Here is a 27,396-nt window from a genome sequence, read left to right on the forward strand (position 1 = left end):
AATTACATGGCTCATCTTCAGTTTACACCGAGAGTGATAAGTAGCCCTCTGGTCTCCTTCCTGCCTGCTTATTCTCTTTTAAAACAGAATGTGAATGTCTGCACCACAAGTATGAGGCAATGTGTAGAAGTGTAATTGTTATGCTGACTGCATAAAATGTAGTAAACCACAAATCATTATGGTTTAACACTGTTTTCAAAGGATATTAGGCAAATTAAGATATGGTTAATGGGCAGGGTTCTTGCCTTTGCTGCTGTACAGGTTGCTTCTGTTAGTGAGTTTGTGTTTATGTCTCGTTTCTATGCATGTAACTGTTGGGATATATCCAAAGAGAGAAGGGGCGGGGAAGTTTGTACTTACTGGTGACAAGCTGTTTAGGTTACTCAATGACCTGTTGAAAGTGGAATAGTAAGTTTCTCATCTCTGGCAAGAATGTGGGGCTGGGGCATATCAAGTCACATGCCTTGGATACAAAGCTGTGTACAGGAGATTACAAGTGGCAACTGAAAAAGCATTTCAGAATACATCTTCTTATTTGACTTAGCTACAGGAAAAAAACAGAAGAGAGGACACGACAGCATTCATTCTCCCAACTTTTTCAGATACAGTCAAATGGACTTGCTGAACTGAGAGATTTTTCCTGCAATTGCAAAATAGGAGGCTGGTGAGTACAATGTGGCACAGACATAAGTGGGCAGGGCTGGGGTGGTCTGTATTCAGTATAAGAAACTATAAGTAGGCAGATAGGACTAGAAGGGTAAAAAGTAATTAAATTGGCCAAAATGTAGGAATTAGAAACTATACAGTAAGTAGGTAGATAGATAGGACTATAAAGGTAAAAAGTAATTAAATTGGCCCAAATGTAGGAATTGGATGTCCATTATTATTTCCCATGGAATTATTGTGTTTAGTTGTTTTGTGGTAAGTTATTGTTTCTTCAGACTGGGAAAATAAATGCAAAATCACTGTATTTATTTAGTCAATATTTCCTTCTTTTCTATTATACTGTCAGAGAGTGGGGTGATCAATAAGGGCCATGAGTCACATACAAACATGGTAGGAATATAGATTGCAGGGCAGGTAGTGTCACTGGGCAGTTAGGCTTAATTATACAGAACCTGAAGACTGAAAATATTGGGATCATTTCTCAGATATTTTATAGAGTTTCTAGAGTTGGACTGTCTTGCTAAAGTACCAGGGAATATATCAGTTGGCCTCACTTTATATAAAAGAAACCTCAGGTCTCTAATTTATACTATACAGCATACAATTTAGTACATTTTATATGGAATGGCACATAGAGTGTACCCTAGTAATCAATTTCTATGTTGGGCAGCAAGAGGCCCAGTCTAATACTTTTGCTAAATGCTACCTGCATATTTTGCAACAGCATCTTGTACCATGGCAGACGCAACATTGGTTGATCAGATGACTAGACTGAAACTGAGACTTCTGGAGAAGGTACAATAGATATATTTCTTGGACATATATATTGATAAATGTCATTGATTGTCTCTGAAACATTCTAGTTCTTAGGTAATATGTTCATAAATCCCGGCACTTTCCATTCCAATGCTTTCCATACCAATCTTGAAACTATTTCTAGTGCCTGTGGTCCTAGAACCCTTTCAGCCATCAATTAAATCCCAATGAGCAGTGTGTGCCAGTTTTCTAACAGACCCCTTTGTTTTAGTAGCTAGTACTTCAACCTACTGAAACCTAAGCAACCTCAAACTTTCATAAACCAACTGGCAACACCAGTTTTGATGCATCGCCACAGATTATTCATATTTACTTACTCCTAGTATGATATTGTCAATGCATTAACAATAATCACTTTGGCACTTTCTCAAAGTAAGACCAATCTGATTGTAGAAGACACACACCTGCTAATTAAACCACAGTGCATTGTATATGACAACAATAGTGGCTTTAATAAACCATAGTAAAAAAATTTTAGGCATAGTTAATTATAGTGACCATTCTCTTATGAATTGCATTTTATCTTTTACCTTTATCATTTATCTACCTTTTTAAAAGAATATTTTAGAGTTACATTTTAGTCTGTGTTCATTTATTTTCACTTTCCTTTCTATAGAGATTAGAGAATGAACGTGAAATGGCAGAGGAAGCTGGTGATACTGAGCCCGAAACTTCAAGTAAGACAGTGCTGTCCAACTTCTGTGGTACCGAGGGCCGGAATTTTTCGACCTACGTGGTGGAGGGCCGAAAATGAAAGCTACTCCCTTTTTTGAAACCGCACCCACTTGAAACCACACCCGTGTTATCACATGACCATACCCATATTAATGGTTGTAGTACAGCAAAAACCTGCCATACTCTGCCTTCCCTACCCTGCCTGTGTGTGCCATACTCTGCCTTCCCTACCCTGCCTGCATGTGCCATACTCTGCCTTTCCTACCCTGTCTGCGTGTGCCATACTTTGACTGTGTGTGCCATTCTTGGCTGGTTTGTGCAATACTTGGCCTGTGTGTGCCATACTCTGCCTGCCCTACACTGCCTGTGCGTGCCATACTCTGCCTGCCCTACCCTGCCTGTGTGTGCCATACTCTGCCTGCCCTATGCTGCCTGTGTGTGCCATACTCTGCTTGCCCTACCCTGCCTGTGTGTGCCATACTCTGCCTGCCCTATGCTGCCTGTGTGTGCCATACTCTGCCTGCCCTATGCTGCCTGTGTGTGCTATACTCTGCTTGCCCTATCCTGCCTGCGTGTGCCATACTCTGCTTGCCCTACCCTGCCTGTGTGTGCCATACTCTGCTTGCCCTACCCTGCCTGTGTGTATGGAACAATTGCAGAACCACCACAGTATATGTTCTTTTTGTAGTGTGCAGGGATTATTTGTGGGTTTCTACTGCTCCTACAGTCTGAGGTGTGAACAGGGGAACAATGGGGTTGATTACAGCCTGAGCCTGAGATGTGAACTCTGCAGGGGGTGAACAATGCAGAGATTAAAAGGTGTGAACAGTCTGAATCTGAGGTGTGAACCATGCAGGGGGGCAGTTAATCACAGTACTGATACCATATAAAGCTTCCACAAGAGTAAGCCATCAAAGCAGCCAGACAGGTGGGGGGCCACACAGAGGGGGGTCGTGGGCCGCATGCGGCCCGCGGGCCGCCAGTTGGACAGCACTGAAGTAAGAGACCAATAGGCTGAGGGTAAATGGCTTGGATGAAGCAAACTGTTGTCTTCAGGTTGAAAGCATACTGGATCAATTACAGACATGAGCCTTAAGGCAGGCTGTATTCTTTTAAAGAGAAGTTCTTTATAGTTCAACCCTTAATTAGGGTTGTAAACAAGTGAATGCTGAGGCACTCACCTTTCCATATTAAATTGTGCACCTTTTTAAGAATTCCCCTTTATCCTTATACATGAGAAAATGCTGCACTCTAATCCAATTAGAGGACAACAATCTTATTGGTACTTAAGACAGTAAGCTATGGATACAAGACCAAATGCCTTTTGGGCACTATTCCTTAAAGAGCCTCACCACAGCCTATACTAAGGGCACCCTCCTATCGTTTTCTGTATATCCAAAGCAGTAAATAAAAATTCACCTAAAATTTCACTCTAAGGCTGTATCTTGGAGCTATTGAGAAGGGCCAGTCTCACAGTTTGAGAACCAGAATGATAATAGGTACAAGATATTAGAAGGGCCGCCATTCTGTTATTTAAAATACTGTATATACTTTGTGTTCAGGAAGCTACAATGGGCATGAAGAAGCTCTGCAGTCAGCTTTACGAAGAAGGAAGGATCTACTGCATAAATTACGTGTGAGTAATTCAAGAATCCCTCTGGTCAGCAGATTTATTTATTTATTCATCACATATTTGGGGTTCTTTCTGGTGTAACTTCTGCCAGCCTACCCCATGTTCTGGCCCATCTGTAGCTGTGGCCATCAATGCAAAGTGGCAAGAGTTTTCAGGAGCACCCGAAGGGAAAATCATTAACGCGCATCCTGCATAGTAATAGAAAGAAGTAAGTTACTTTACAAATGGGGGCACAGAGATGAAGTGGAATTTTGTGAGGGGTAATGTAACAACATCTGGGCCCACCAAATCAAAAACCTGCCCTTTGTAATGATAAAATAATGGTTTAAACTTGCATCCAAAATGGATAAACATCAATTAAGTGTGAATTTTAACATACAAATACTTGCATTCAGATCTGATTAGGAGTAATGAGAATCCATCAAACAAATTAACATAAATGTGTTTTTATGCTTTAAATAAACATGACTCTTTAAATTCACAGGAAGAGCATCTTCTAGAAGAAATTGCTCGGCCTCACACGTGGGAGGGCACAAGTCGAAAAAAAATCAGTTTGGAACCCATTCATCAGATATCACCAATGCACTTCCATCACCAGCTACCGCCTCGAGAGCCACCCATACACTTTTATCAACCTCCACCCCCACCAGAGCCTCCCAGAATCATCCAGCAGCAGGTGAGTACTATATTTATTAGCATAATTAGTATATAAAAAAATGTCCTGTCCAGTAACTCATAGCAACCAGTCAGATGTTTTCTTTCATTGTTCAACTCTCCTAGGATAGAAGAAATCAACTTCTGGCTGATTATAGTGGGCAAGGGGGAATTTAGCTCATTTTTCTATGTAACACTGAACATGTCTTTGGTGCAAGGGCGTAACTACAAAGAAAGCAGGGGAGTGTAGGCCAGTAAAGCCCAATTTAATGGGGCCCTTAATTGAACTTGATGTGGGGCAGTGCCAGTAACATCTATTTATGTCACTGCTTTGATTACATTAATATGTTTATATGCACATGTTGTAATATTTTCTTTTCTTTATAGTTACCTCAGCATCCAGCAACCATAATCCAGCAATTACCACCACAGCCCCTTATTACCCAGATACCCCACCCTCAATCACTACAACCTGTCCGTCCTGGCAGCATTAAGGAAGGTATTAAAGGAATCATATGAATTAAAGTACTTAATTGCTGAAAGGTTCTCTGTAGAAATATTACATCTGCCTGTTTTGGACTTTACTAGTGGGCCTTTTTGTGTTTCATGTCACAGTGCCCATTTCCTCTCTTGTGTGTTGCCATACTTGTCTATAATTTCTAGTCACACTAGACTGCACTCACCTTTGCAGATATGGTGGAGATGATGCTTATGCAGAATGCCCAAATGCATCAGATAATCATGCAGAACATGATGATAAAGGCTCTTCCTCCAATGGCTCTATCACAGCCTGCAGGTTTACCCTCTACACACACCTCATCATTCCAGGTAATAGAGATATTTGTATGGGAATGTTCCCCATATTACAAATATATGTATATTTAGGGGCACATTTACTAATCCACGAATCCGAATCACGAATGGGAAAAAATCGTATTGGAAACGAAAATTTCGGAAGATCGCCAATATCACGAAAATGCTTACGAAAAAATCGTATTAGTCACGATAATATCGTATTGGTGATCCGAAAATCACGAAATTTTCGTACCGAACAATTGTAAACAGCGGTAAAACCTTTCCGATTTTTTCGTACAAACGTCCGAAAAAGTTGTGCGCCGTACAAAAAAGTTGTGTGCTGTACGAAAAAGTCGTGCGGACGCCCGAAAAAATCGGCAAAAATACGCTCGGAGCGTTCACATGAACGCTCGAGCGTTCGTGCTTTTGTAAATGTGCCCCATAGTGTATGAGGCATTACTTTTTCCTGGGTGTAACTTATGCCTTGCCTAAAGAGCAAGGCAAGCAATGGCAGGGCACAGGAAAAGGATACAATGGAATATTGCCTGTTTCCGGCACCAAATACACAACATACAGCAGTATTATGCATTTCTTGTGTGCAAAGTATAGGGAAAATATATTGTACCTTTTACTTTATTCATAAATGAGATTCCTGTTTCTGAAAGTCATGTTTTTCTTATATAGTCATTGTTTACCTATTTATGCCCTAAGGACCCTCAAAATGCAGGTCCTGTGGTTCTGAAGGCTGAAAAAATGAGACCATCCTCAGTGCACCATCATCACCACTATACCCCTCCTTCCATTCCTGGTGGGACACTTCCCATGCAGCCAGGACCTGGATATCCATTGTGGCCCCACATGATGCAATCGAACACTATGGGACAGATGAGTTCATTTCCTCCTGCTGTCCACCATGTTACTGGCCCAACTACTATCCTGCCAGCTATGCATACGTAAGTAACATTTTTTGTGATAGGAAGGAACTTGCATGCTAACGTGCAGCAACACTCCTCTATAATAATATTCCTCTAATTTACCTTGCTAACACCCTCCCCAACATTGATCTGTCTTCTCACAACAATCTCTTCTTTAAAGTGTAGTAACAGATGGTTTCCTCCCCAGGGTCCCAAGTGGCCTGTGAGACCCTGAGCTGCTGAGGTGAGAAGGAACTATCAAACTACTACTACTAGTATTGCAATATGTCATGTACACCTTCATCTCATACACCAGCACACATCTGCAATGCACTTTGTGTCCATGGAGGGAAAATATTACACATATACAGACTTTATGATTGCCAGTTGGGTTCCCCTATAAATAACATTGGCATCAAGCATCACTTTTACTGCTACCCTAGGTAACTGCAATCCACACCAGGACATTGTACCCATAGAAAATTGCAACTTCCTGTCGGGTTTGTTTAATGGGGCTGCATTTTCAAGAAAAATTATATTTTTCAAATGTACAATTGAGTGCTAGGCTAAAAATGTTCAAACTCAATTATTTATAGTTTCACTTATTATGTTACCATATATTGCCCGTGTTATTTCTTTGTAAGGTAATTTCAAAGTAATAGTGTAGAAACAGATTCATTTCAGATTTTTATTTACTGTATATTATTTCATGTGTGTCAAAACTCCAGAATGTAATGTAATGACTTTTCATTGCCCAACTGTCTCCCAATATTATTCAAAAGGGAATGCACCTATTTTTATATTTAAGGATCTACCTTAGAGCCACTTCCTGGTTGCCCTTGATAAGGGAAAAATGGGCAATTAAGACAGAACTGTGAACCTCCACAAGTCAGGTTCCTTCTTAGGATTTTTAAAAAGCTGAAGGTCCCGCAACCCTGTACAACCATTTTTACACAAATATGAAAATCCTGGAACCACACACACACTGCATTATCCAGGAAGGAGTTAACTCCCAGGGATGAACAAATTTTGCTTCAAAAGGTCCAACTGAACCACAAGACCGAGGCATTAGGTACCACATATCCACCACCATTAAGACAGTCTCTTATCGCCATGGCCTAAAAGTTGCCGGGAATGGAAGAAGCCCCTACTCCTAGCTCAACATGAAAAAGCCAGATTTTGTTTGCAGATGATCACTAGGACAAAGACTTAGCCTTATGGAGGACAAGTAAAACAGAAATAAACCTGTTGGACCATAATGACTTTTGCTATGTAACGAATGAAAAAGAGTGAGGCTTTTTAAGCAGAACAACACCATCCTAACCGTGAAGCATGGGATAGCAGAAATATGCTGTGGGGTTTTTTTTTTTTTTGAAAGGACACTGGTGCACTTCAGAGGAAGGAGGACTATGTAGAGATTCTGAAGCAACACCTCATAACATCAGCCAGAAATGTAAGACCTGGTTGCAACACTGTCTTCCTGCAAGAAATTGTCCGAAATATATTCTAGAGTTGTAACTAAATGATTTAAAGGACAAGGCAACGCAAAATATAATTTTTTGCCTAATAAAAGAAAACAAAATTCAAAGCATCTTTGCAATATACATTTATTAGAAATTTGTAATGATTTTTGAGTTATTTGTATATATAATCGATATTAAAACCAGTGTCTGCCTGTCCTTTTCTATTCCCTGCCCTGGTGGCTCTGACTGTTATAACAATGTAACACAAGGCAGCAGACTGACAGACTTCACTTGCTGGAGGAGACTGACAGTTGCAACATTGTTTAAAACGTAACAACCAGGAGTTCAGCAAATGCTGCTTTCAATAGCAATTACATTTACAAATAACTTTTAAAGCGCTACAAATTTTTAATTATTTCATATTGGAAAATTGCTTAGAATTTTCTATTATTATGCAAAAAATTATTTTTGGGGTTGACATGCCCTTTAAAGACAACAAAGTGAACGTATTGGAGTGGCCATCATAAAGCCCAGACCTGAATCATATTTAACATGTGTGGATTGAACTGAAAAAGTAGAAATTAAAGCAAAAGGCAATGCCACGAAATACTAGTGTATTTATACTTTTGACACACAGGAAATTACATATTGTAAATAAGAGCTGAAATAAATCACTCTCAAAGCTACAATGTATTTGTTCGAAATGACCTCATATAGGTGTGGTCCCCAACTTTTTTTGCACCAGGGACCGGTTTCAAGCAATTTTTCGGAGGCAGGGGTGAGGGGGCCAAACTAGTGCATAGTATATTATTTAATTATTACATATATAATGTAAATTTAATGATTACATTTTATATTCTGCACTTTATTTTTATTGTTATTAATATTATTACATTATCAAATATAATACAGCTCACTATAATACAAAAACAGTGGGAGACCTGAGCTTGTTTCCCTGCAACTAGATGCCGCCCAGGTTCAGCACAGCCCGCAGCCCGGCACCCTTGTCATATAGAAACAAAGTAGAAAGGCTATATAACTTAAAAGGACTGTATACAGCTCTATTCAATGTGAACTGAATGAATAGGGCTTGTGCTGAACATACCTTTTGCCTGTTGTTTTAATTAAGTAGTATCTATGGTTTCTGTTATTTCAGGAACTAAACAAGGATATTAAACTAGTTTCACTTTAGAACTTCCTGGTCCCTACAAACAGATAAAATGAATTACCAGTCCACTGAAAAGCCCCTGATAATGAGCTGTTTAATGGCTGCTGTCTTGAAAAGGGAGGGGTTTGTTTATTTGTTGTGGATAAGCAGCTCTGAACTAATTGTCTTGGGTGGGGGTAAGTTCAATGACTAATGTTTAAATTAGTGCTTTATAATGTGAAAACATTAGAAAAAATATTGCATTTTTTTATGTAATTTTAACACAAGTCCTATTTATTGAGTTCATTTTTAGCCAAGGTGTTTTTAGGTTTATATTGCCCCTTTTACATGTTTAGTAATGTAATTAGAGTTTAATTTGACCTTATATGTAGTGAACTTTAGTGCACCTGTGCCATCCCTAGGACAGCTGGTTCTGTCCAAGGGATTGGGACAATTGGTTTGGGTTTTTGTATTTTCAGGACTCAACTGCCTGTAGCTGTTAAGGCACTACTACATTAGCTACAGATTTAAGATGTGGTGTTAGTATTGCTTAAAGTTGAGGTGCTTGCTAATTCTGGGAAAAGCTTTTGTTCAGAAGTAAGCAACACAGACTTTTTTTTTAAGAAAACATTTGTTGCTGTAGCAAAGGTTTCAAACTAAATTACTTTGCAATAAAGGCAAACCCCTTGCTTCAGTAAAAGAACACAAACGGGTTCAACTGGTCTTTTCTTAAATGAGTATAAATGAGTATTACTCCATATATTTGTGTGCAGCAAGATCCAAATACGGTTTCACTGCAATAATTGTGCAGTTGTGATTTTTATTATTTTTTAGACCCTTAGTTAGAAAAACTTTACAACATAACTTTTCATAAAAAAGATGATATAAATCATGTAATCATACATTGCATCTCAGACAGACAGAGACCCTTATAAATCTCCAACTATATTTATTTCAAATGTTGACCATCTACAGCACCCATCATTCACGTACAATATATAACATAGCTTTCCCTCTATTGGGTTATCATTTTCTTACAGATAAAACTGGAGAAAAAGTGATCCAGATGCTGCTGATCTATTACTGATTATGAAAAAAGATTGTGTACGATGGGCCATGAAGATTCCTTGGGAAATAAAAACACAACCTTGATGGGAAATGAGAGTTTTATAAAACTAATATGTATTTAGTGCAGGCTTGCTAGCACGCTACTAACTTTCCAGCCAGGCATGTATGTTGTAGCTCCAAACAAATGTTTACCATAACTCAAAAGTGAGTTAATCAGCTTTCTGACCCATTGCTTTAGAAGCAGTTATCAACTTAGTTTTAGTTGAAAATTGCTATTTAGTAAGAAATTTCCCACTATTTAAAGGGATTATGAAGAACCACCCGTAACAGCATACAGCCCAAATTTTGGGGCGTAGCCTAGAGGTTTAGAGTCCCTGTTCTAAGCAGTGTTGCACTAGCATACACAACACATTCTTTTGTGCAGAAAAAATATAATTTTCATAGACACAAGATGAAATAACTATAATTAATAGCCCAAATAATAAAAATGTGAGTGCTTCCAATCAAATATATAATATCATACTTGTTTAATACTATCCACTTTGCTGCATATTATGAACTGTTTTTAAATGTTGCACTAACCCCATTTTTGTTTATATAACCTACAAATTATTACAACATTGTCATGAACAGTGATATAGTTAGGTGCTATAGGCCCAGTTTGGATAAGGGAACCCCCACTATTACCCTCAGATACCAATGACCCTAATACTTATTAGCTTCTTCTTCTGGGGTTTTTTTTTTTTTTTAGCTCATATGGCCCAATCAGGTCCCTGTGGCAGGATGCAGCTATGACCCCAGCAATCCCTGTCTACAATCCTTTGTATCAAGTTCATTACATTTGTTTTTGTCTTATTATTATTATATAATAAAATATAACAAATACATTTGTTGTGTCGATATAATTTATTATGTGCTTTTAATTGAAACCCCTCTTTAGGGCCTTGTGCACACTATTCAGATACAGGTACTAGAAATGTAACTCCAGTAAGAAGCTTGAAGCTTCTTGTACTTACATTTCATTATTTTACAAAATTAAAGGGGTTGTTTACCTTTAAGTTAAATTTTAGCATGATGCAGAGAGTAATCTTCTGAAACATTTTGTGGTTCTCAAATGATTTCACTTTTTGTTCAGCAACTCTCCAGTTTCGAATTTCAGCAGTTGTCTGGTTGGTACGGTTCTGCTTAGCTTAGCAACCAGGGAGTCATTTGAATGAGAGACTGATATATATATATATATATAAAAATAATTTATAAAAAATAAATAATTTATAAAAAAAATTTCCAGCTGCTGGGGTCAGTGACCCCCATTTAAAAGTTGAAAAGAGTCAGAAAAAGAAGGCACATAATTAAAAACTATTAAAAAGAAAAAAAAAATGAAGAGCAATTGAAAAGTTGCAGTAAGTATCAGTTATGTCTTTCAAGCAATATGAATGCTGTGCAATTTCTATCTGTAGGAAAAAGGGTCAGGAATGGTAACAAAGGCAATTTTAACACACTGTGGGATAAAAACTTCTGAGGTCACATGGAGTGTCACATTGATCAGTGTTGGCCTAGTCCTTACCAATCCTTTTATTAATGACACTGTAAATAGTATAGGTTAGTGTTAATATTTGCAGATGACTGAAAATGGGAAACCAGTGGTAGTGGTTTCCCATTTTCAGTCATCTTTGCATAGGCAATAAACACAGAAGACTTCTCCAGTGAAGCTCATGTGCTAACAACAGAAAGTCAGTCCCTGAGCAGCACACTGGTGGTTCATGTCCAAATCCTCTGCCAAAAACTTGATATTCAAAAGAAATTGCAGGAGGTAAACAGCATTACATATGTGCTGGTGCCAATCAAGCAAGATATATTTAATATAGTGATATAGTAAAGTTTAGTCATTCTTAAATCTCTTCTGCAAGGTTTAAGTAAGCTCATCATAGAGGCCCATAAATCTGCATGTTATTCTGTGGTTTAAACTGATCCCTTAATTTTGAAAAGTATAAATTCTGAGAACACCATATGAAGTGGCAAGGAGCACTGTGTAAATAACTGCATTGCAAGATGTAAACAGGACGAAGCAGAATGTTAGTAATGGTTGGTTGAAAGCGGTGTCAGTTTGGATCCGGTAACTCTGTTTATCTCCTTTAGAATCTCAGTTTCCTTTTCAAGCATCTGCTAAAGAGAACAGATTGGTCATTACTGTGTGTTGAGTCTTTCTGGCATACTTTGACAGGCCAATCAAGAAACACTTCCTCAGCTTAAGGACAATGGTGCCCACATAGAATTTTTGCCTTGTAGCTTTTCCAGCAAGCCATAAAATGTCTGAAATTGCTTCATTATATTTACAATTGCCTGGACCTGTACAATTCACTCATGGGTCAAACAAATGGCGCCCACAAATGCAGCGGTCAGCATTTTCAAACAGCAATTACCTGACCTGTGAAGGCACTGTCCAGATCCAGGCAATTGTTATTAGAATTAATAGGTAAATATACCAAATATTCTGTCCCTCTAATCTTTCAGAGGTGCTTTTCATACAAATTCATTTTAACATGCAGGGGTGCTTTTAAGCCTACTACAACATGAGGGAGCACACCCAATTCTTAACACCCCTTCCCCCCACCAACAACCACAATTACGTACAGTTTTCAGCTTGGCATATGCAAGAGCTGGGATCATTAGAGCAAATATTTACTAAAGGAATTGGAAAATTGCCTCCTAAAGTGTGCAAGGATCTCATATTTTCTTATGCCAGAAACAGTACTGTCAGCATAAAGAATGATTGGTGTAGTAAAGCTGACCTGTTTCCACTGTTCTGGGTTATTGTGTTGGTGCCCTAGAAGGTGGCAGAGACCATGGACTGCACATATCTGAAAGAATGAAAAAAAAAATTATTGCTTATGTTATTACAAAGTCTTATTACAGTGTCTTGGTAAACTAGATGCTGCTCAGAACATCTGCTGCGCTGTGTATAGTTCACTTGCATCTCTACCCAAGTTCAAACTGTTGCACCACATGTTCAGATATTGTAACCCACCTATGACTGGGTAAAGTGGGATACAAACATTTTTCAAATGTTGGGAGGTATGCCTGTGGGGGCTACAAAAATAGACAGTGCTGATCATGTTCAATGGCCAGTTTTCAATGACCTGTGAGGGAAGCTTATATAATCATATTTGTCACAGTTACATATATTGTTCCTCCATTATGAATTTGTATATACAAATAGCACCTAGGTTTCCACTGTGTAACCAGTACATAAAATTATACTTACTGCCCTTCTGGGACAGCAGTAATAGTTCGCTGGAATACTGGCTATCACCATGAATTTGCCATGTCACCAGACATATTACACAGTATGTACAGTTTGCTCTATAACATCCACCTTCTCCATACTCCTTACAGGGGCCCCCAAATCTTCTCCAGAACAGACTCCCCAACAGCTGTTTCGCCACCAAAGGGGGCTTTCTCAAGGGGTTGATATCTATATATGTTTAACAACCCTTTCATTATCAGTTGAAACTGAGACTAAATTTCATTGTCTCTTAGCAATCTCCAACTGGATGATTCAATGCCACTTCAAACTGAACTAACCATCTTTTCACCTAAACCTGGTCCTAATCCCTTACGTTACAATCTCTATTAATGACATGAACAAGGAACAGTAACATCAAAAAATTAAAGTGTTTTAAAGTAATTAAAATATAATGTGCTGTTGCTCTGCAAAAAAATTGTGTTTTTGCTATAGAAAAGCTACTATATAAATAAGCCGCTGTGTAGCCATGGGGGCAGCCATTCAAGCTGGAAAAGAGGAGAAAAGGCACAGGTTACATAGCAGATAACAAGTAGATAAGCCCCATATAATGGGGGTTTATCTGTTATCTGCTAAGTAACCTGTGCCTTTTCTCCTCTGAATGGCTGCCCCCATGGCTACACAGCAGCTTACTTATATAAACTATAGTAGTCTTTCTGAGGCAAACACACCAGTTGTAGGGCAATGCAGGGCAACAGTACATTATATTGTAATTACTTTTATCCACTTTAATTTTTTGGTGTTACTGTTCCTTTAACCCTGTCAACTTGGTAGGTTGTCAAATACAAAATGGTGGCCGCAAAGGAGAAGAAACAGAGAAATCTTTAAAGGATAAGGAAAGGCTAATAAAGAGTTAATCTCAAGCTACAGGCATATCTTCAGTTGTCTAAAAAACACTGAGATGTGTAAAGAAAATTCCCATAATGCCTCACTCCTGCACAGACACCCAGACCAAGTGAACATGCTCAGTTAGTTAGACTATGAGTCAGCTTCCTGCTGATTGGCTCAGATCCACATTCCTAAGGGGGGGAGCAGGAGAGAGGAGAGAACTGTGTCTCTGGCACAGGAATTACAGACACAAGAAATCTTTTCACAGAAAAGTCAGTGCAGCGTTTCTGTGAGTGCTTATGGCTGTATTTACATATACCTTTCTGATAAAGCTTACTTAGTTTTTACCTTTCCTTCTCCTTTAAAGGGGAAGGAAAGGCTAAGTCACTTGGGGGTGCCAAAATGTTAGGCACCCCCAAGAGACTTAGATCGCTTACCTTGTACCCTGGGCTGGTGCCCCTGTTAGGAGAAAAAAGCACCAGCCCAGGGTACCTGTAGGAAGCGCTTCCTCCTTCCTCTTTCTTCTCCCGGCGAAATCCGTCGGCCGGCGCATGCGCAGTAGAGTAAAAATCCGACTTTCTTGTTTAAGTTCGGCTTTTCACTCTACTGTGCATGCGCGCGCAAGCGAAAAGGAAGGAGGAAGCGCTCGCTGCTACCCCGGGCTGGTGCTGTTCTCTTCGTACAGGGGCACCAGCCCGGGGTAAAAGGTAAGCGATCTAAGTCACTTGGGGGTGCCTAACATTTTGGCACCCCCAAGTGACTTAGCCTTTCCTTCTCCTTTAAAAGCAAACTGCTGGAGATGCAAATGCTATTAAGAAAAAAAAAATCTTAGCGATCAGGTAAAAGCAAGGGAGTCCTTTTTAAAGATGATTTCTAAAGTTTAACCCTTTCCTTCTCCTTTAACTTGAATCTTCAGTGCTGCGTGCAGCACTTTATAAATAAAAACATACATATGTACCAATACATACTCCTGCATGGCTTACTGTAAGGATGCTGCTGTAATCTTCTTGTGTTTTCTGGCACTGTTGGTAAATAAATTCAACTCCAAGGTAAATGTCCCCTAAATTGTATTCATCTGAAGAGGCAGGGATGGGTAACAAACTGGGATTCAGATCCTGCACAAACAAGGTTAAATGCGTTTAATAAAAAAAAATCTAAATTATGTAATTATAAACAAATAAGGACCTTTCCCCATTAAAGCAGATATAAAGAGTATTCTATTTTTAGAAGTAGTACATTCATATATGAATTTAGGTAACAAGAAATGATCTCCTATATTTTTTTAATAGTTTTTCTGGTATAGGGATGTCCTGGGACAAGGTGGGCAGTAAACTACTTATTTTAGGTAGTGGAACATACTCTGCCTTAATGGCTAAATTCTTTGTTCTGTCTCTGTCCTACTGGTATGTCCACCATTATGGGCCTGCTTGTCCCTTCAAATGTGTGTCTGTTTGCCTTCCTGAAAATGTGTGACATTTACCCCTACTGTCAAACTTACAATGTGCCATTTTGATCTTTGTAAATCTCTACCCATAAGGTTTCACCTTAACTATTAGTTTCAGCTTCTAACTCATCCTTTTATATCAGTTTTCAGATCATATTATACATAGAATTAAATTTCTACTTTTCTTTTTACCATATCCCTCCAATACAATGTTTAATCCAGCCATGTTTTAACAGCACAATTAACGCCATGCTGCTCATCCAAAGCTTAAGTGTTTCAAATGTAAATATATCTATATAAATTTTAAATGTACCTCATGAAATGGGAATGACAGTACATCTGTGACAGAGTCCTGTCCTCGATAAACTCTGTTGATGTGTCGGATCCTGGCGTTGCTAACACAGATAATACCAAGGTCAAAATTCCTCACTTTCAGGCAGCTCCGTGCAATGTCCAGACTGAAGCGCAAAGGGGCCCTGCGGAGAGGTACTGCGCGCTGTGCGTTCCTTAGTATTAGGGACATTGCCCTGTGTAAGAGAATTAATGTGTAGAATGTTTAAATATTTTGCCTAAACAAAGCCAAAGTTAGGGATCATGGGGCCCTCCTTTGTCCAACTCCCAGTAACTTTTGATAGCTTTCAGATCTTTGTAGGATGCTAGGAGTTGTAGATGAACAAAAACCATAAGGGTGAAGACACTCAGAGATATTAGTAGCAGCTACCTGTCCATACCCCCCAACTGTCCCGCTTTGCGCGGGACAGTCCCGCTTTTTATAGTGCATCCCGCATCTGTGTATGGGGGGCTCTGTGTATGGGGGGGCTCTGTATGAAGGGTACTGTGTATTGGGGGGGCACTGTGTATGAAGGGTACTGTGTATTGGGGGGCACTGTGTATGAAGGGTACTGTGTATTGGGGGGCACTGTGTATGAAGGGCAATGTGTATGAAGGGCACTGTGTATGAAGGGCACTGTGTATGAAGGGCACTGTGTATGAAGGGCACTGTGTATGAAGGGCACTGTGTATGAAGGGCACTGTGTATTGGGGGGCACTGTGTATTGGGGGGCACTGTGTATGAAGGGCACTGTGTATGAAGGGCACTGTGTATTGGGGGGCACTGTGTATTGGGGGGCACTGTGTATGAAGGGCACTGTCTATTGGGCCATTGGGGGCACTGTGTATGGGGGGCAAAACTGGTACATAGTTATAACTCACTTATAACTGACTGCCTTCTCTCTATATTTGTATTTTATATGTAGGAGTTGCTATATTGTTTTCCTTAGGTAGTACAGTATGAGGGTATAGCACATTTGTGTCTGATCTCATCATTTCAACTATATAAAAGGAGTATTTTTAGAAAAAAATGGGGTGTGTTAATTGGGGCGTGACCACAAAGGTGGGCGTGGCCAAAAATTGCTGCGCTATGCGCGCCAAATCTTTTTGTCCCTCTTTTCATTTTTCAAATGTTGGGAGGTATGCCTGTGGGGGCTACAAAAATAGACAGTGCTGATCATTTATTATTAATTGTCTCTACGCATGTTTTAGCAGAGGCAATTATTGTCTAAGGCAGGGTATTTTCTGGTGTTTAGTAGCCATGACAAGTAGCTGCTACTAAGTAGCTGTGTGTGTGTTCGCCCTAAGACCGCAAGTTGAAAATCGCTAATCTACATGCAATTGTCTGCTTCTGACAGGCCTTTTTACATTACACCATTACACACAGTATTAATTGATACATATGAGTAACTAGACATATTAAAGTTAGCAGTCAAAAACTATAACACAATGTATAGTAAAGTCATAGGATAAAGAACAGATTTGTTATGTGCAATGCGGTTTCTATCAATATTTCCCAGACACGGTCTGGGCATGGTGGGAACTGTAGCCCCGTCATAGAGGAGCAATGCTTTATCATGGTCCCGCAGACAAAAGAACAGAGCGACTATCCAATTAACTTACCGTGCTAGAACTCAAGCAGCGGAACTGACTACACAGACCTTAGGGGAACATTTATCTGGACGCCGGAAGTGAACAGTAGTTCCTGTTCGGGATGTTTATTGGCTCGACAGAAACAGGGCGAAAAAAGTGGAACTGCAGGAAAAGAGAGGTGAGTACGCCGGTCAGTAGTAGCTGCTTTCAGTGGGTTTTCGGGAAAGGCAAAGAACTGCGTTTGAGAAGGTTAGATGTGCAGAGAGTGTGGCTGGAAGGCTTAGTAGGCAAAGTTATCGTTTCGAAAGCGGAGGGGGTTGCTCTCAACTTTTAGTGTTTTAAGCGGTGCGCCTGTACTAATGGACTAACTGGGATGACTTCTCCACAGAACCAATTCGGGCGCTTTTATGGCCGTATTATTTTTGTCAAGAGTGGGAATAATGCAGCTCAACAGCTGATATGGGACTGGGGCAGTTGGCCTAAACATGCGTAGCTTTGGAGTAGCAGCAGCTATGCCCTGTAACCAGAATATGATCAGGGTTTATCACAGTGGGGTCTCTGTATCATTTTGGAGTATATATTTTTTTTAACTATATCTTTTATTAGAATTTGTAAACCTGACAAATCCTGTAAGAACAGTTCAATTCATATGACCGTGTTTCATAAGATTGCATAAAATGTAGCACTGATCCGCTTTCTGTTCTTTGCTGTGTAGACGTCAGCTAGATAGAATAATCTATAACATCATTTGTAAACCAAAATATTCAGAACAATGATCTGGATGCAAGTGGGTTAAATTAAAGGAGAGGAAATAGTTATGCAGGTCAATGTTTGCATAATAGCGTATTAAAGGGACAGTAACACCAAGAAATGAAAGTGTATAAAAGTAATTACTATATAATGTAATGCTGCCCTGCACTGGTACAACTGGTGTGTTTTCCTTAGAAAGACTACTATAGTTTATATAATAAAGCTTCTGTGTAGCCACGGGGGCAGCCATTTACAGGAGAAAAGGCACAGGTTACTTAGCAGATAACAGATAAAACCCCATTATATATATATATATATATATATATATATATATATATATGTTGACATAGCAGCTCATTTATATAAACTATAGTAGCGTTTCTGTTGCAAACTTACCAGTTTTACCAGTGCAGGGCAACTGTACATTATATTTTAATTACTTTAAAACACTTTCATTTTTTGGTGTTACTGTTCCTTTAAGGCAGCATAGGGACTAGGCCTTGGAGTACCCATGGAGACCAAATATTAAGATAGTGATTTGTTGCATTTTGGATAGTTGCATTGGCTGATTCAAAAGTTCTATTGGCATTAACTCTGTTAATAATTTCCAGTAAAGTGGGTGGGTTAGGGCTCTTCTACTTTGATGATATGGTTAGGTGAGTAGCTGCAAATACTTGGTTGGCTAAGGCCTGGCTGCTTTTGTGTTGTTTTGGTATTGGTTTGCCCATTAAGAGGGTGGTAAGATCTAATGGGATCTGTCAGGCTAGTAGTTGGTTTAAGATTCCTACAACTTCAGACCATAGAGGTTGAATGAGTGGGCATTTTCAGAAAATAGGGGGCAAGGTGCCTTGGGATCCACAGTTCCTCCTGGCTGGTGTGGAAAACTGCACCGTCCGGGGTGTATGCGAGCTAGCGATCCGTATTCCTGCTTCGGTCTTCACGCATGCGCAGTAGAGTGAAAAGCCGACTTTAACAAAAAGACAGACTTTTTCAATCAAACGCGCAAGAGGACAGGAGGAAGAGCAATGCTCACTCGCATATATCCGCATATATTATTAGGTAGCGGTTAGTGATAGGGACAAACTTTAAACTTAAAAACAATGCAATAAAGAGAGGTGAGGTCGGGTCTAGGCGGTGATAGTTAAGGGTTTTTTTTTTGCGCCCAGGGGTATAGTCCTCCTTTAAGTGGTTATGTAACGGCTTTATATGTATGCATCATTGTAGTAATTGTAAAACCGCATTGAATGTCAAATGCATAGTAGAAGTAAAAATTTTAACCTGCCCCACTGTAACTGATTTTTTTTTTTTTTTTTAAGGTCTGTCGATGGTTATAAATGGAATACACTATGAACTCTAACAGCCCCTTTGGTGGACAGAATCCATCTGGCTCCCTTGGTCAGAATCAGGGCAGTTCATTGTTTGGACAACCATCTGCGTTTGGACAGACATCAACAGCTTCACCTGTTCCTTTATTTGGTCAGACTTCATCTAGTCCTTCAGCTCCCTTATTTGGACAGACTTCAGGTAGTCATTCAGCTCCTGCATTTGGGCAAACTTCTAGTACCCATTCAGTCCCTGTGTTTGGGCAAGCCTCTACTGCCCAGTCAGCTCCCATGTTTGGACAAACCTCTACTGGCCAAATGACTTCCCTCTTTGGACAGACCTCTACTGGTCAATCGAATTCCATGTTTGGGCAAGTCTCTACAAGCCAATCAGTTCCTCTTTTTGGGCAAGTCTCTTCTAGCGAGCCTCCCCCATATGGACAAGCCATCTCTAGCCAAATAGGTTCCCTTTTTGGACAAGCCTCTAGCAAGCAATCCGCTCCATTATTTGGACAGACCTCTTCTGCACAGTTAACTCCTGCATTTGGACAGACCACAACTAGCCAATCTACTTCTATATTTGGACAAACACATGCCAGTCAGACTGCTTCCATGTTTTCTCCTGGGCAGCCTCCCTCAATATTTGGTCAAGCCTCCACTGGGCAATCTACTCCCATGTTTGGGCAGAATGCTTCTGGTCAGTCTTCTGTGTTTGGACAGTCTACAAGTGGACAACCTGCTCCTGTCTTTGGGAATACAATTACTACTCAGTCTAATCCTGCATTTGGACTTGCCACAACTTCCCAATCATTGTCCGCTTTTGGGCAGGTTACAAATTCTCAATCTGTACCTGCTTTTGGACAACTCACTGGCAGCCAGTCTACAAATCTTTTTGGACAAGTTAATACGTGCCAGTCCATACCCATCTTTGGACTGTCCACCACAAGCCAGTCAACTTCTGTGTTTGGTCAGACAACAACTAGCCAGACTTCTACTGTACCAAACTTGACAAGTAATGTAACATTTGGAACAAGTGTGCCAGTGTTTGGGCAAGGTACTGTTGCATCCACGACTTCTTCACTTAGTCAGGCGGGTAATGGGCAGGGTTCTGTGTTTGCGCAGGCAAACTCTGGACAGGGTTTTCAGTTTGGACAGATATCTGCTCAGACTTCCTCTGGTTTTGGACAGACAGCCACCAGCCAAACACCTGGCCTTCAGACTACCTTTAGTACAGCCCCGTTACAAAAGTCTGGATCATCATTTACGCAAGGTGCAGTCAATTTTGAGCAATCTTTGTTTCGTAAAGTCACAGGTGGATCTGAACAACCTGTTTTTGGACAAAATAGTGGGACATCTGAGAAAACATCTGCTACTTTAGAAAATTCAGGAAGTGCCTCTGTGTTTGGGCAGGTTAATTCAGAAACTGATTCATCAGGTACAAAAATACTTAACAACTTGGAGCAGATATCTAACGAGTCTTCCCGAAGCAACTTTCAACCTCCATCAAATTCTACTTTCAAGCCAATTTTTGGAGCAGTCTCTGAAACGGAGAATCCAGCGACTATGTCTAATAATAATCAGATGTCCAGTCATATTCAGCCTATTGTTCATACTGGTTCTAGGGAATCACAGAACAGTACCACATTTTCTTTTACTTCAGCCGATAGCAAAGGTAAGGATGAAACTGCACCTTCACGACCTGTCTGTGGTGTTAGTAGCAATTTTTCAAATTTTGTAAACCCTGTTACTAGCTCAGATCTCTTACATGTAGGTGAAGTGTCCAAGAAAGAGGAGTCTCCAAAAGGCATTAAGAGGAAGGAAGATATGGGAAGATCTTCTGTAAAACATGAGCCTCCCTACTTAGAGGAGAACTTTCCAAGTTCTCGCAGTGATAATCCTCCAGAAAAGAAGCCCAGCAGGCTTGCACGACAACTCACAGGTGGTGCCACCATGTACGTTAGAAGCTTATATGATGTAGTTAAAAGTCATATAAAGACTCAACATAAAAAGGACTCTGAAGAAGTTATGCACCACCAAGAGCCTCAAACTGAATCACCACCAGCTGGTTACCCAGTTGAAAACCAATCTACAGCCATTAAAACAGCTGTTAGTTCAAGTCAAACTCTGTCTAGCAAAGTTCCATCGTTTGCTGGAACCAACCAACAAATGCCAAAGCGTAACTATGTGCAAGCTGGACAAAGCCAATCACTTGTTTCTAGAGCTCATCTTACAGCAGGGATTAGCCAACAAAATATGGAAAAATCCAATCCAAGTGTTCGAAGTCAGCTAGCACTTAACAGAGCTCAACCTTTGCCTGAGAGTGAGGAGCAGTCATCGGACAATTTAGGTAGGGAAATATTTAAAATTCACACACAGTACAAAAGCTCCTCCTTTATTTAATTTAATGGGAACGCCAACATATATCTAAAAGGTATTTGTAAATGTAATTAAAATCGGTATCTATCTGGCTGTTCTCTGCTTTGTTCTCTACTTTTGACTCTTGAAGCGGGAGTCAGAACCTGAGCACAAAGATGGATAAACAAACCTGTGCTTATCACTATGAGGGTGCATTAATTCATGCTGGGTTTCACATTTACAGTATGCTTTTTCTGTACCACCTTTTATTCTTACAAAATATATATCTGCAACAATAAACTGAAAGTTCACAAATGTTAATTTGTTTTCTGTTATTTTTGGTAATTATAGTATTTTTTCCACTTCTGATTTATCCAGCTGTTCCTGCTAAAACACCACTGCGCCGGACATGCAGAGCAGACAGTGGGCCAAGAACAGACCGGGCAATGCGATCTCCAAATGACCTGACTTCCATTCATGTCACCAACTTGCCTAATCATCTAAACCAAAAGCAGTATTTGGAGAAATTCTTCAAAAAAGCAGGAAAGGTGCAACGGATGTATTGTAAACCTGCTCGGAAAATAGCAGTCATTCACTTCAACAATCATGTAAGTTAATGTTGGGACAAAAAATTTAGAGGGTACTGCACATCTGGGGTGGCAAGGAGGTATTAAATTAGGATGTGGTAGTCAAAACTACAGTGGATATAAAAAGTCTACACACCCCTGGTAAAATGTCTGGTTCCTGTGCTGTACACAGAACTTTTTCCACCTGAAATCTTTTAGGTGGAGGGAAGAAAACCAAAAAAACTAAAATAATGTGGTTGCATAAGTGTGCACACCCTTAAACTAATAATTAGTTGAAGCACCTTTTGATTTTATTACAGCACTCAGTCTTTTTGGGTATGAGTCTATCAGCATGGCACATTTTGACTTTGCAAGATTTGCCCACTGTTCTTTGCAGAAACTCTCCAAATCTGTCAGATTGCGAGGGCATCTCCTGTGCACAGCCCTCTTCAGATCACCCCACAGATTTTCAATCGGATTCAGGTTTGGGCTCTGGCTGGGCCATTCCAAAACTTTAATCTTCTTCCGGTGAAGCCATTCCTTTGTTGATTTGGATATATGCTTTGGGTTGTTGTCATGCTGAAAGATGAAGTTCCTCCTCATGTTCAGCTTTCTAGCAGAAGCCTGAAGGTTTTGTGCCAATATTGACTGGTATTTGGAACTGTTCATCATTCCCTCTATCTTAACTAAAGCCCCAGTTTCAGCTGAAGAAAAACAGCCCCAAAGCATGATGCTGCCACCACCATGCTTCACTGTGGGTATGGTGTTCTTTTGGTGATGTGCAGTATTTTTTTTTGTGCCAAACATATTTTCTGGAATTATGGCCAAAAGGTTCAACCTTGGTTTCATCAGACCATAACACCTTTTCCCACATGCTTTTGGGAGACTTCAGATGTGTTTTTGCAAAATGTAGCCTGGCTTGGATGTTTTTCTTCGTAAGAAAAGGCTTTCGCCTTGCCACTCTACCCCATAGCCCAGACATATGAAGAATACGGGAGAATGTTGTCACATGTACCACACAGCCAGTACTTGCCAGATATTCCTGCAGCTCCTTTAATGTTGCTGTTGGTATATCTAATGCCTTGGAAATTCTTTTGTACCCTTCTCCTGACTGATATCTTTTAACAATGAGATCCCTCTGATGCTTTGGAAGCTCTCTGTGGGCTTTTGCTGTGGGATGCGACTAACAAAAATGTCAGGAAAGACCAACTAGAGCAGCTGAAATTTATTTGGGGTTAATCGGAGGCACTTTAAATGATAGCAGGTGTATGCTGACTCCACATTATTTTAGTTTTTTTTGGTTTTCTTCCCTCCATCGAAAAGATTTCAGTTTGTTCTTCAACTGAGTGGTACAGTTTATAGGTCACATTAGAGTTGGGAAAAGTTCTGAAATGATTTTTGTACAGCACAGGAACCTGACATTTTACCAGGGGTGTGTAGACTTTTTATATCCACTCTATATGCTTTCTGACTTATTCCAACCATCATTAATGGAGAACTAACTGTATGCAGAATATATTGAAACTGGTAGACTACTGAATATTTCTATTGTCCTTTTCAGATTGTTTTTATAATAAAATGAGTACATAATATTACTTGTTAAAAAAAATAAAAATGATTTAATTTATAAAAATAAAATTTGCATATTTGATATAGAATTTAGAATCCGTTTGGACTTAGTATCTCAACATTTGATGGCTTTATAAAAAAAAAAAAAATAGAAAATTGACACTGAAGTTTTGCTAATTTTACAAAGTAAAAATCTAGTCTTATCAGGAAAGGACCCTTTTCTATTATAATCTTAAGTAAATTAGAAAAGCAGGTGTTGAACGTCTGCACTCCCAACACTGGAGACCACAGCTGATTGCAAAGGAGACATGCCACTTTATGTAAACCCATTTATTTGCACATTACTTTTAATTTAAAGGAGACATATTGGATAAATGGGAAAAAAATGTACCGTATATACTCGAGTATAAGCCGATCCGAATATAAGCCGAGGTACCTAATTTTACCTAAGAAAACTGGAAAAACGTATTGACTCGAGTATAAGCCTAGGGTGGGAAATGCAGCCGCTACTGCTAAGTTTCAATAATCAAATAACAGATAAATAAATAATAGATTACTTAAGAGAAAGAAAAATGCTACATCAGCAGACAAAAGCAAGTTTGGGAAGGCTAAGGAAGCTGCCATACTAATTATCTGCTGTTTTCTCTCTGTTTCTCTCTCTGTTATATATATTCTTCCAACTCACTTGGGATATATGGGCACAATTGTGAAATGTGTTTTGAGGTGGGGGGCAAGGGCAGATTCTTATTGAAAGTATGTTATGATATATATTGTAAATATTTCTCTTACCTACTAATAATTTGTGTTTGTAAATTCTACTAGCAACTAACAAAAAGCAAAAAGTTATGAATGCTCTAAGGGTGGCACATGGGGAAGGTGCCTCCCAGTGGCATTGCAAGAGGTTACTAGGACTCACAGCAAACACTTAAACCTTGGGGGTTGAATTATTTGCTTTGCACACATATATGGAAACAAAATATAGTAGAAGTTCTTATTCTCTGTAACCTAAAACTGTTTTCAGGTATTAGTATTTGCTCCTAGTATTTAAAGGTAAAATCAACATTAAGCAAAAGAGATACAGTAGCAAAAATGCAAAAGCTGGACAGAACTAAACTGAAACTTCTGTAATCTGCAAGCCACACATATACACGGAGTCATACCTTGTCAAAACTGATACCGTTGAACTGAACTTAATGGCTTAAGAAGCACTAACAGAGCGTGTACGTACCTACGGCCCTTCAGCATCATGTGCGCTAACAGAGCTTATATGTCCCTGCGTCCCTTCGGCATCATGCGCGCTAACAGAAGCACTAACAGCGCTTATATGTCCCTGCATCCCTTCGGCATCATGCGCGCTAACAGAAGCACTAACAGCGCGTACGTCCCTCATTGGTGCAGCACGCATGTGTACGGCATCATGCGCGACGCGTGCTGCACCAATGAGGGACGTACGCGCTGTTAGAGAAGCACAGTAGGAGGGGGAGAGCCAATCACAGCCCTGCACTCACACAAGCACAGAGAGGCTTCAGTTCCCTATCAGGTCAGCCTAGCTGCTGATTGGTTCCTATCCCACAGTGCAGGGTACGGAGGGCCGCCGGCTCCCCAGCTCATCCAGAGAATTCAGCCAGCAGGAAGTGGCACAGATGGACGGGGCTAGTGGGGGTTTTGTGGAATTTCTCAATAAATCCGTCAGAAACACAACTTTTTTAAGCACAATCCTTCTATATCTAGAGGAGTATAATTCCCTGGTACATTCATAATTTTTATAGGATATGTCTCCTTTAAAACTGAAACTGTTTGAACATTAAAATCCCTTTGTCATCTTAATACACACTCCTTTTACTCTCCCTACTCTTCTGCTTCTGAACAATAGGAGTCGCCGGTGGAAAGCTCTATTTTTTACCGTTTTTAAAATATTTGCATCCCCCTTCATTTTTCTAGCTTTCAAATCGGGGGTTACTGACCCAGCAGCCCAAAAACTATTGCTCTGTGAGCTTACAATTTTATTATCATTACTTTATATTTCTATTTAGTCCCTATCTTATTCATATTCAAGCCAGTGCCTGGTTGCTAAGGTAAACAAGACCATAGCAATCATCTGCTGAAATTCCAAATTAAATTCCAAACTAAATGCCTAAAATAACTAAATACTAAATGTTAATTTAAAGGTGAACTCCCCTTTAAAGACCATATAAACATTAAATAAATCCTAATAACATTTGCTGCAGTCTTGGCTCTAAGACTTGAGGGCACACAGGGTGTACCGTGTACACTTCTCTGCACCTGCGTTTTGTATGCAGGCAAAGAGAAGTGCTCCATACACCCTGTGTTCCCTCAGCCTAACTTCTGAAACAATGTTGCAAGCCAGTTAAACAGACATGAAGGAGTTGTGACCCATAGAACAGAAAAATATAAATAAACCATATATTATATATACACCTGCAATTCCATTTACAATGTTCTCCTTGAACCTTTTTTTTAAAGAATATGTATTGGAAAGTTATTTAGAATTAGATTTTCTTTTATTATGCAAAAAAAGAACTATCCTTTGGGTGCTTTTTCTGGCCTTTTCCTTGTTATTAGAAATGTATAGTAATAAGCAATAAAATATAGAAATTCACATGACATTGAAAATTTTTTTTTTTAAATTTGTATCAGACGGCTGCTGCCAATGCAAAGAAAATGGCGAAGAAGTTGCACAGCGACGTATGCATATTCTATTACAAGAAGAAGACGACCAGTAAGTTCTTCATAACTGCATGTCGTCTGAAAGAACTGGTGTTGAGAGCTATGTGTGCGTACAACCAGTAGAGTATGTGTGAATTGTTGATTTTATGTTGAAGAAACATGCACTATAGACCTATACATTATGCCTGTTACCTTCCAGCTTTTATGTGACATAAACAGAGTCTTTGCATGTTAAGAGGTGTTGTAATTCCTTATGTAGACTATGTTTAGGTTGGTATGTCATCTGTCTAATTAGTAGTATTTGTCTGTATGTAATCCTGGTTGCTTTTATTGTGTATTAGCTGTTTGTACTGATGAGCCAGTCTTCTCAGGTCCTGGTAAGAAGGGGGAGTTCTTAAGTAAAAGTGAGCAACAGATAGAAGAGAGGGAAGAAAGACTGAGTGGAGAGGAGAGTACCAAGCTTTCCCCTATGCGAAAACGACTGGTCCGAGATATAACCACCGGGACTGGGGCTAAAACGTAAGTACTGACTGAATTTTAAAATGATGTGGTCTATAGTTAATAGTTGATTTGAGTTGAGAACAGAAAGCTTTCCACCTGTACTTAAAGGAATGCTGTCATAGGACAACATGTTTCATTTCAAAGCACATAAGTTAATAGAGCTTCTCTAGCAGAATCCTGCATTAAAATCCGTTTTTCAAAAACACATTTCACATGGGGCTAGCCATTTTCTTCATTTTCGAGGGTGCCACAATCATGTTACCTGTGCTCTAATTAACTTCAGTCACACTTTACTGCTGTGCTGCAAGTTGGAGTGAT

The 27,396-nt window shown here is 39.6% G+C and overlaps 3 protein-coding genes across 13 annotated transcripts in view; 2 read left to right on the forward strand and 1 right to left on the reverse strand.

Annotated features, from left to right (window-relative positions):
* Nucleotides 1–393: 393 nt before the first annotated feature.
* Nucleotides 394–10,288, forward strand: LOC100489834 (chromosome unknown open reading frame, human C21orf58). 6 transcript variants are annotated; one of them, XM_002932028.5, is made up of 10 exons: nucleotides 394–664; nucleotides 1,391–1,461; nucleotides 2,099–2,159; nucleotides 3,720–3,793; nucleotides 4,275–4,466; nucleotides 4,832–4,943; nucleotides 5,136–5,272; nucleotides 5,951–6,192; nucleotides 6,335–6,397; nucleotides 6,962–7,744. In XM_002932028.5, exons 2-9 carry the CDS (start codon nucleotides 1,402–1,404, stop codon nucleotides 6,378–6,380), a joined length of 924 nt encoding a protein of 307 aa, XP_002932074.2. In that variant the 5' UTR covers nucleotides 394–664; nucleotides 1,391–1,401; the 3' UTR covers nucleotides 6,381–6,397; nucleotides 6,962–7,744. The 6 variants fall into 6 exon arrangements, with proteins under 6 accessions (XP_002932074.2, XP_031748997.1, XP_004917954.1 ...); XM_004917897.4 differs by lacking the exon at nucleotides 6,962–7,744 and adding an exon at nucleotides 9,804–10,288 and having other exon boundaries at nucleotides 395–664; XM_031893136.1 differs by having other exon boundaries at nucleotides 397–664; nucleotides 6,362–6,397.
* A 277-nt stretch (nucleotides 10,289–10,565) lies between these two features.
* ybey (ybeY metalloendoribonuclease) lies at nucleotides 10,566–17,443 on the reverse strand. Of its 4 annotated transcripts, none has more exons than XM_002932008.5 (5): nucleotides 17,358–17,443; nucleotides 15,718–15,931; nucleotides 14,944–15,075; nucleotides 12,621–12,689; nucleotides 10,566–11,991 (listed from the first exon to the last, which is right to left on the reverse strand). In XM_002932008.5, exons 2-5 carry the CDS (start codon nucleotides 15,925–15,927, stop codon nucleotides 11,905–11,907), a joined length of 498 nt encoding a protein of 165 aa, XP_002932054.1. In that variant the 5' UTR covers nucleotides 15,928–15,931; nucleotides 17,358–17,443; the 3' UTR covers nucleotides 10,566–11,904. The 4 variants fall into 4 exon arrangements, with proteins under 4 accessions (XP_002932054.1, XP_004917952.1, XP_004917951.1 ...); XM_004917895.4 differs by having other exon boundaries at nucleotides 10,566–11,994; XM_004917894.4 differs by having other exon boundaries at nucleotides 14,929–15,075.
* mcm3ap (minichromosome maintenance complex component 3 associated protein) overlaps nucleotides 17,412–27,396 on the forward strand; it is a 31,166-nt gene continuing 21,181 nt past the window's right edge. The window contains exons 1-6 of one of the 3 annotated variants that reach the window (XM_031893134.1): nucleotides 17,412–17,505; nucleotides 19,394–21,071; nucleotides 21,171–21,746; nucleotides 22,133–22,362; nucleotides 26,548–26,629; nucleotides 26,949–27,096. In XM_031893134.1, the coding sequence (XP_031748994.1) occupies nucleotides 19,412–21,071; nucleotides 21,171–21,746; nucleotides 22,133–22,362; nucleotides 26,548–26,629; nucleotides 26,949–27,096 (2,696 nt within the window). In that variant the 5' untranslated portion in view covers nucleotides 17,412–17,505; nucleotides 19,394–19,411. Of the gene's footprint in view, nucleotides 17,506–19,393; nucleotides 21,747–22,132; nucleotides 22,363–26,547; nucleotides 26,630–26,948; nucleotides 27,097–27,396 lie in introns of all 3 variants that reach the window. The other 2 variants (XM_004917891.2, XM_004917892.4) reach the window with 2 other exon arrangements.

This window comes from Xenopus tropicalis, chromosome 9 (assembly GCF_000004195.4).
Source record: "Xenopus tropicalis strain Nigerian chromosome 9, UCB_Xtro_10.0, whole genome shotgun sequence".
NCBI lineage: Eukaryota > Metazoa > Chordata > Amphibia > Anura > Pipidae > Xenopus > Xenopus tropicalis.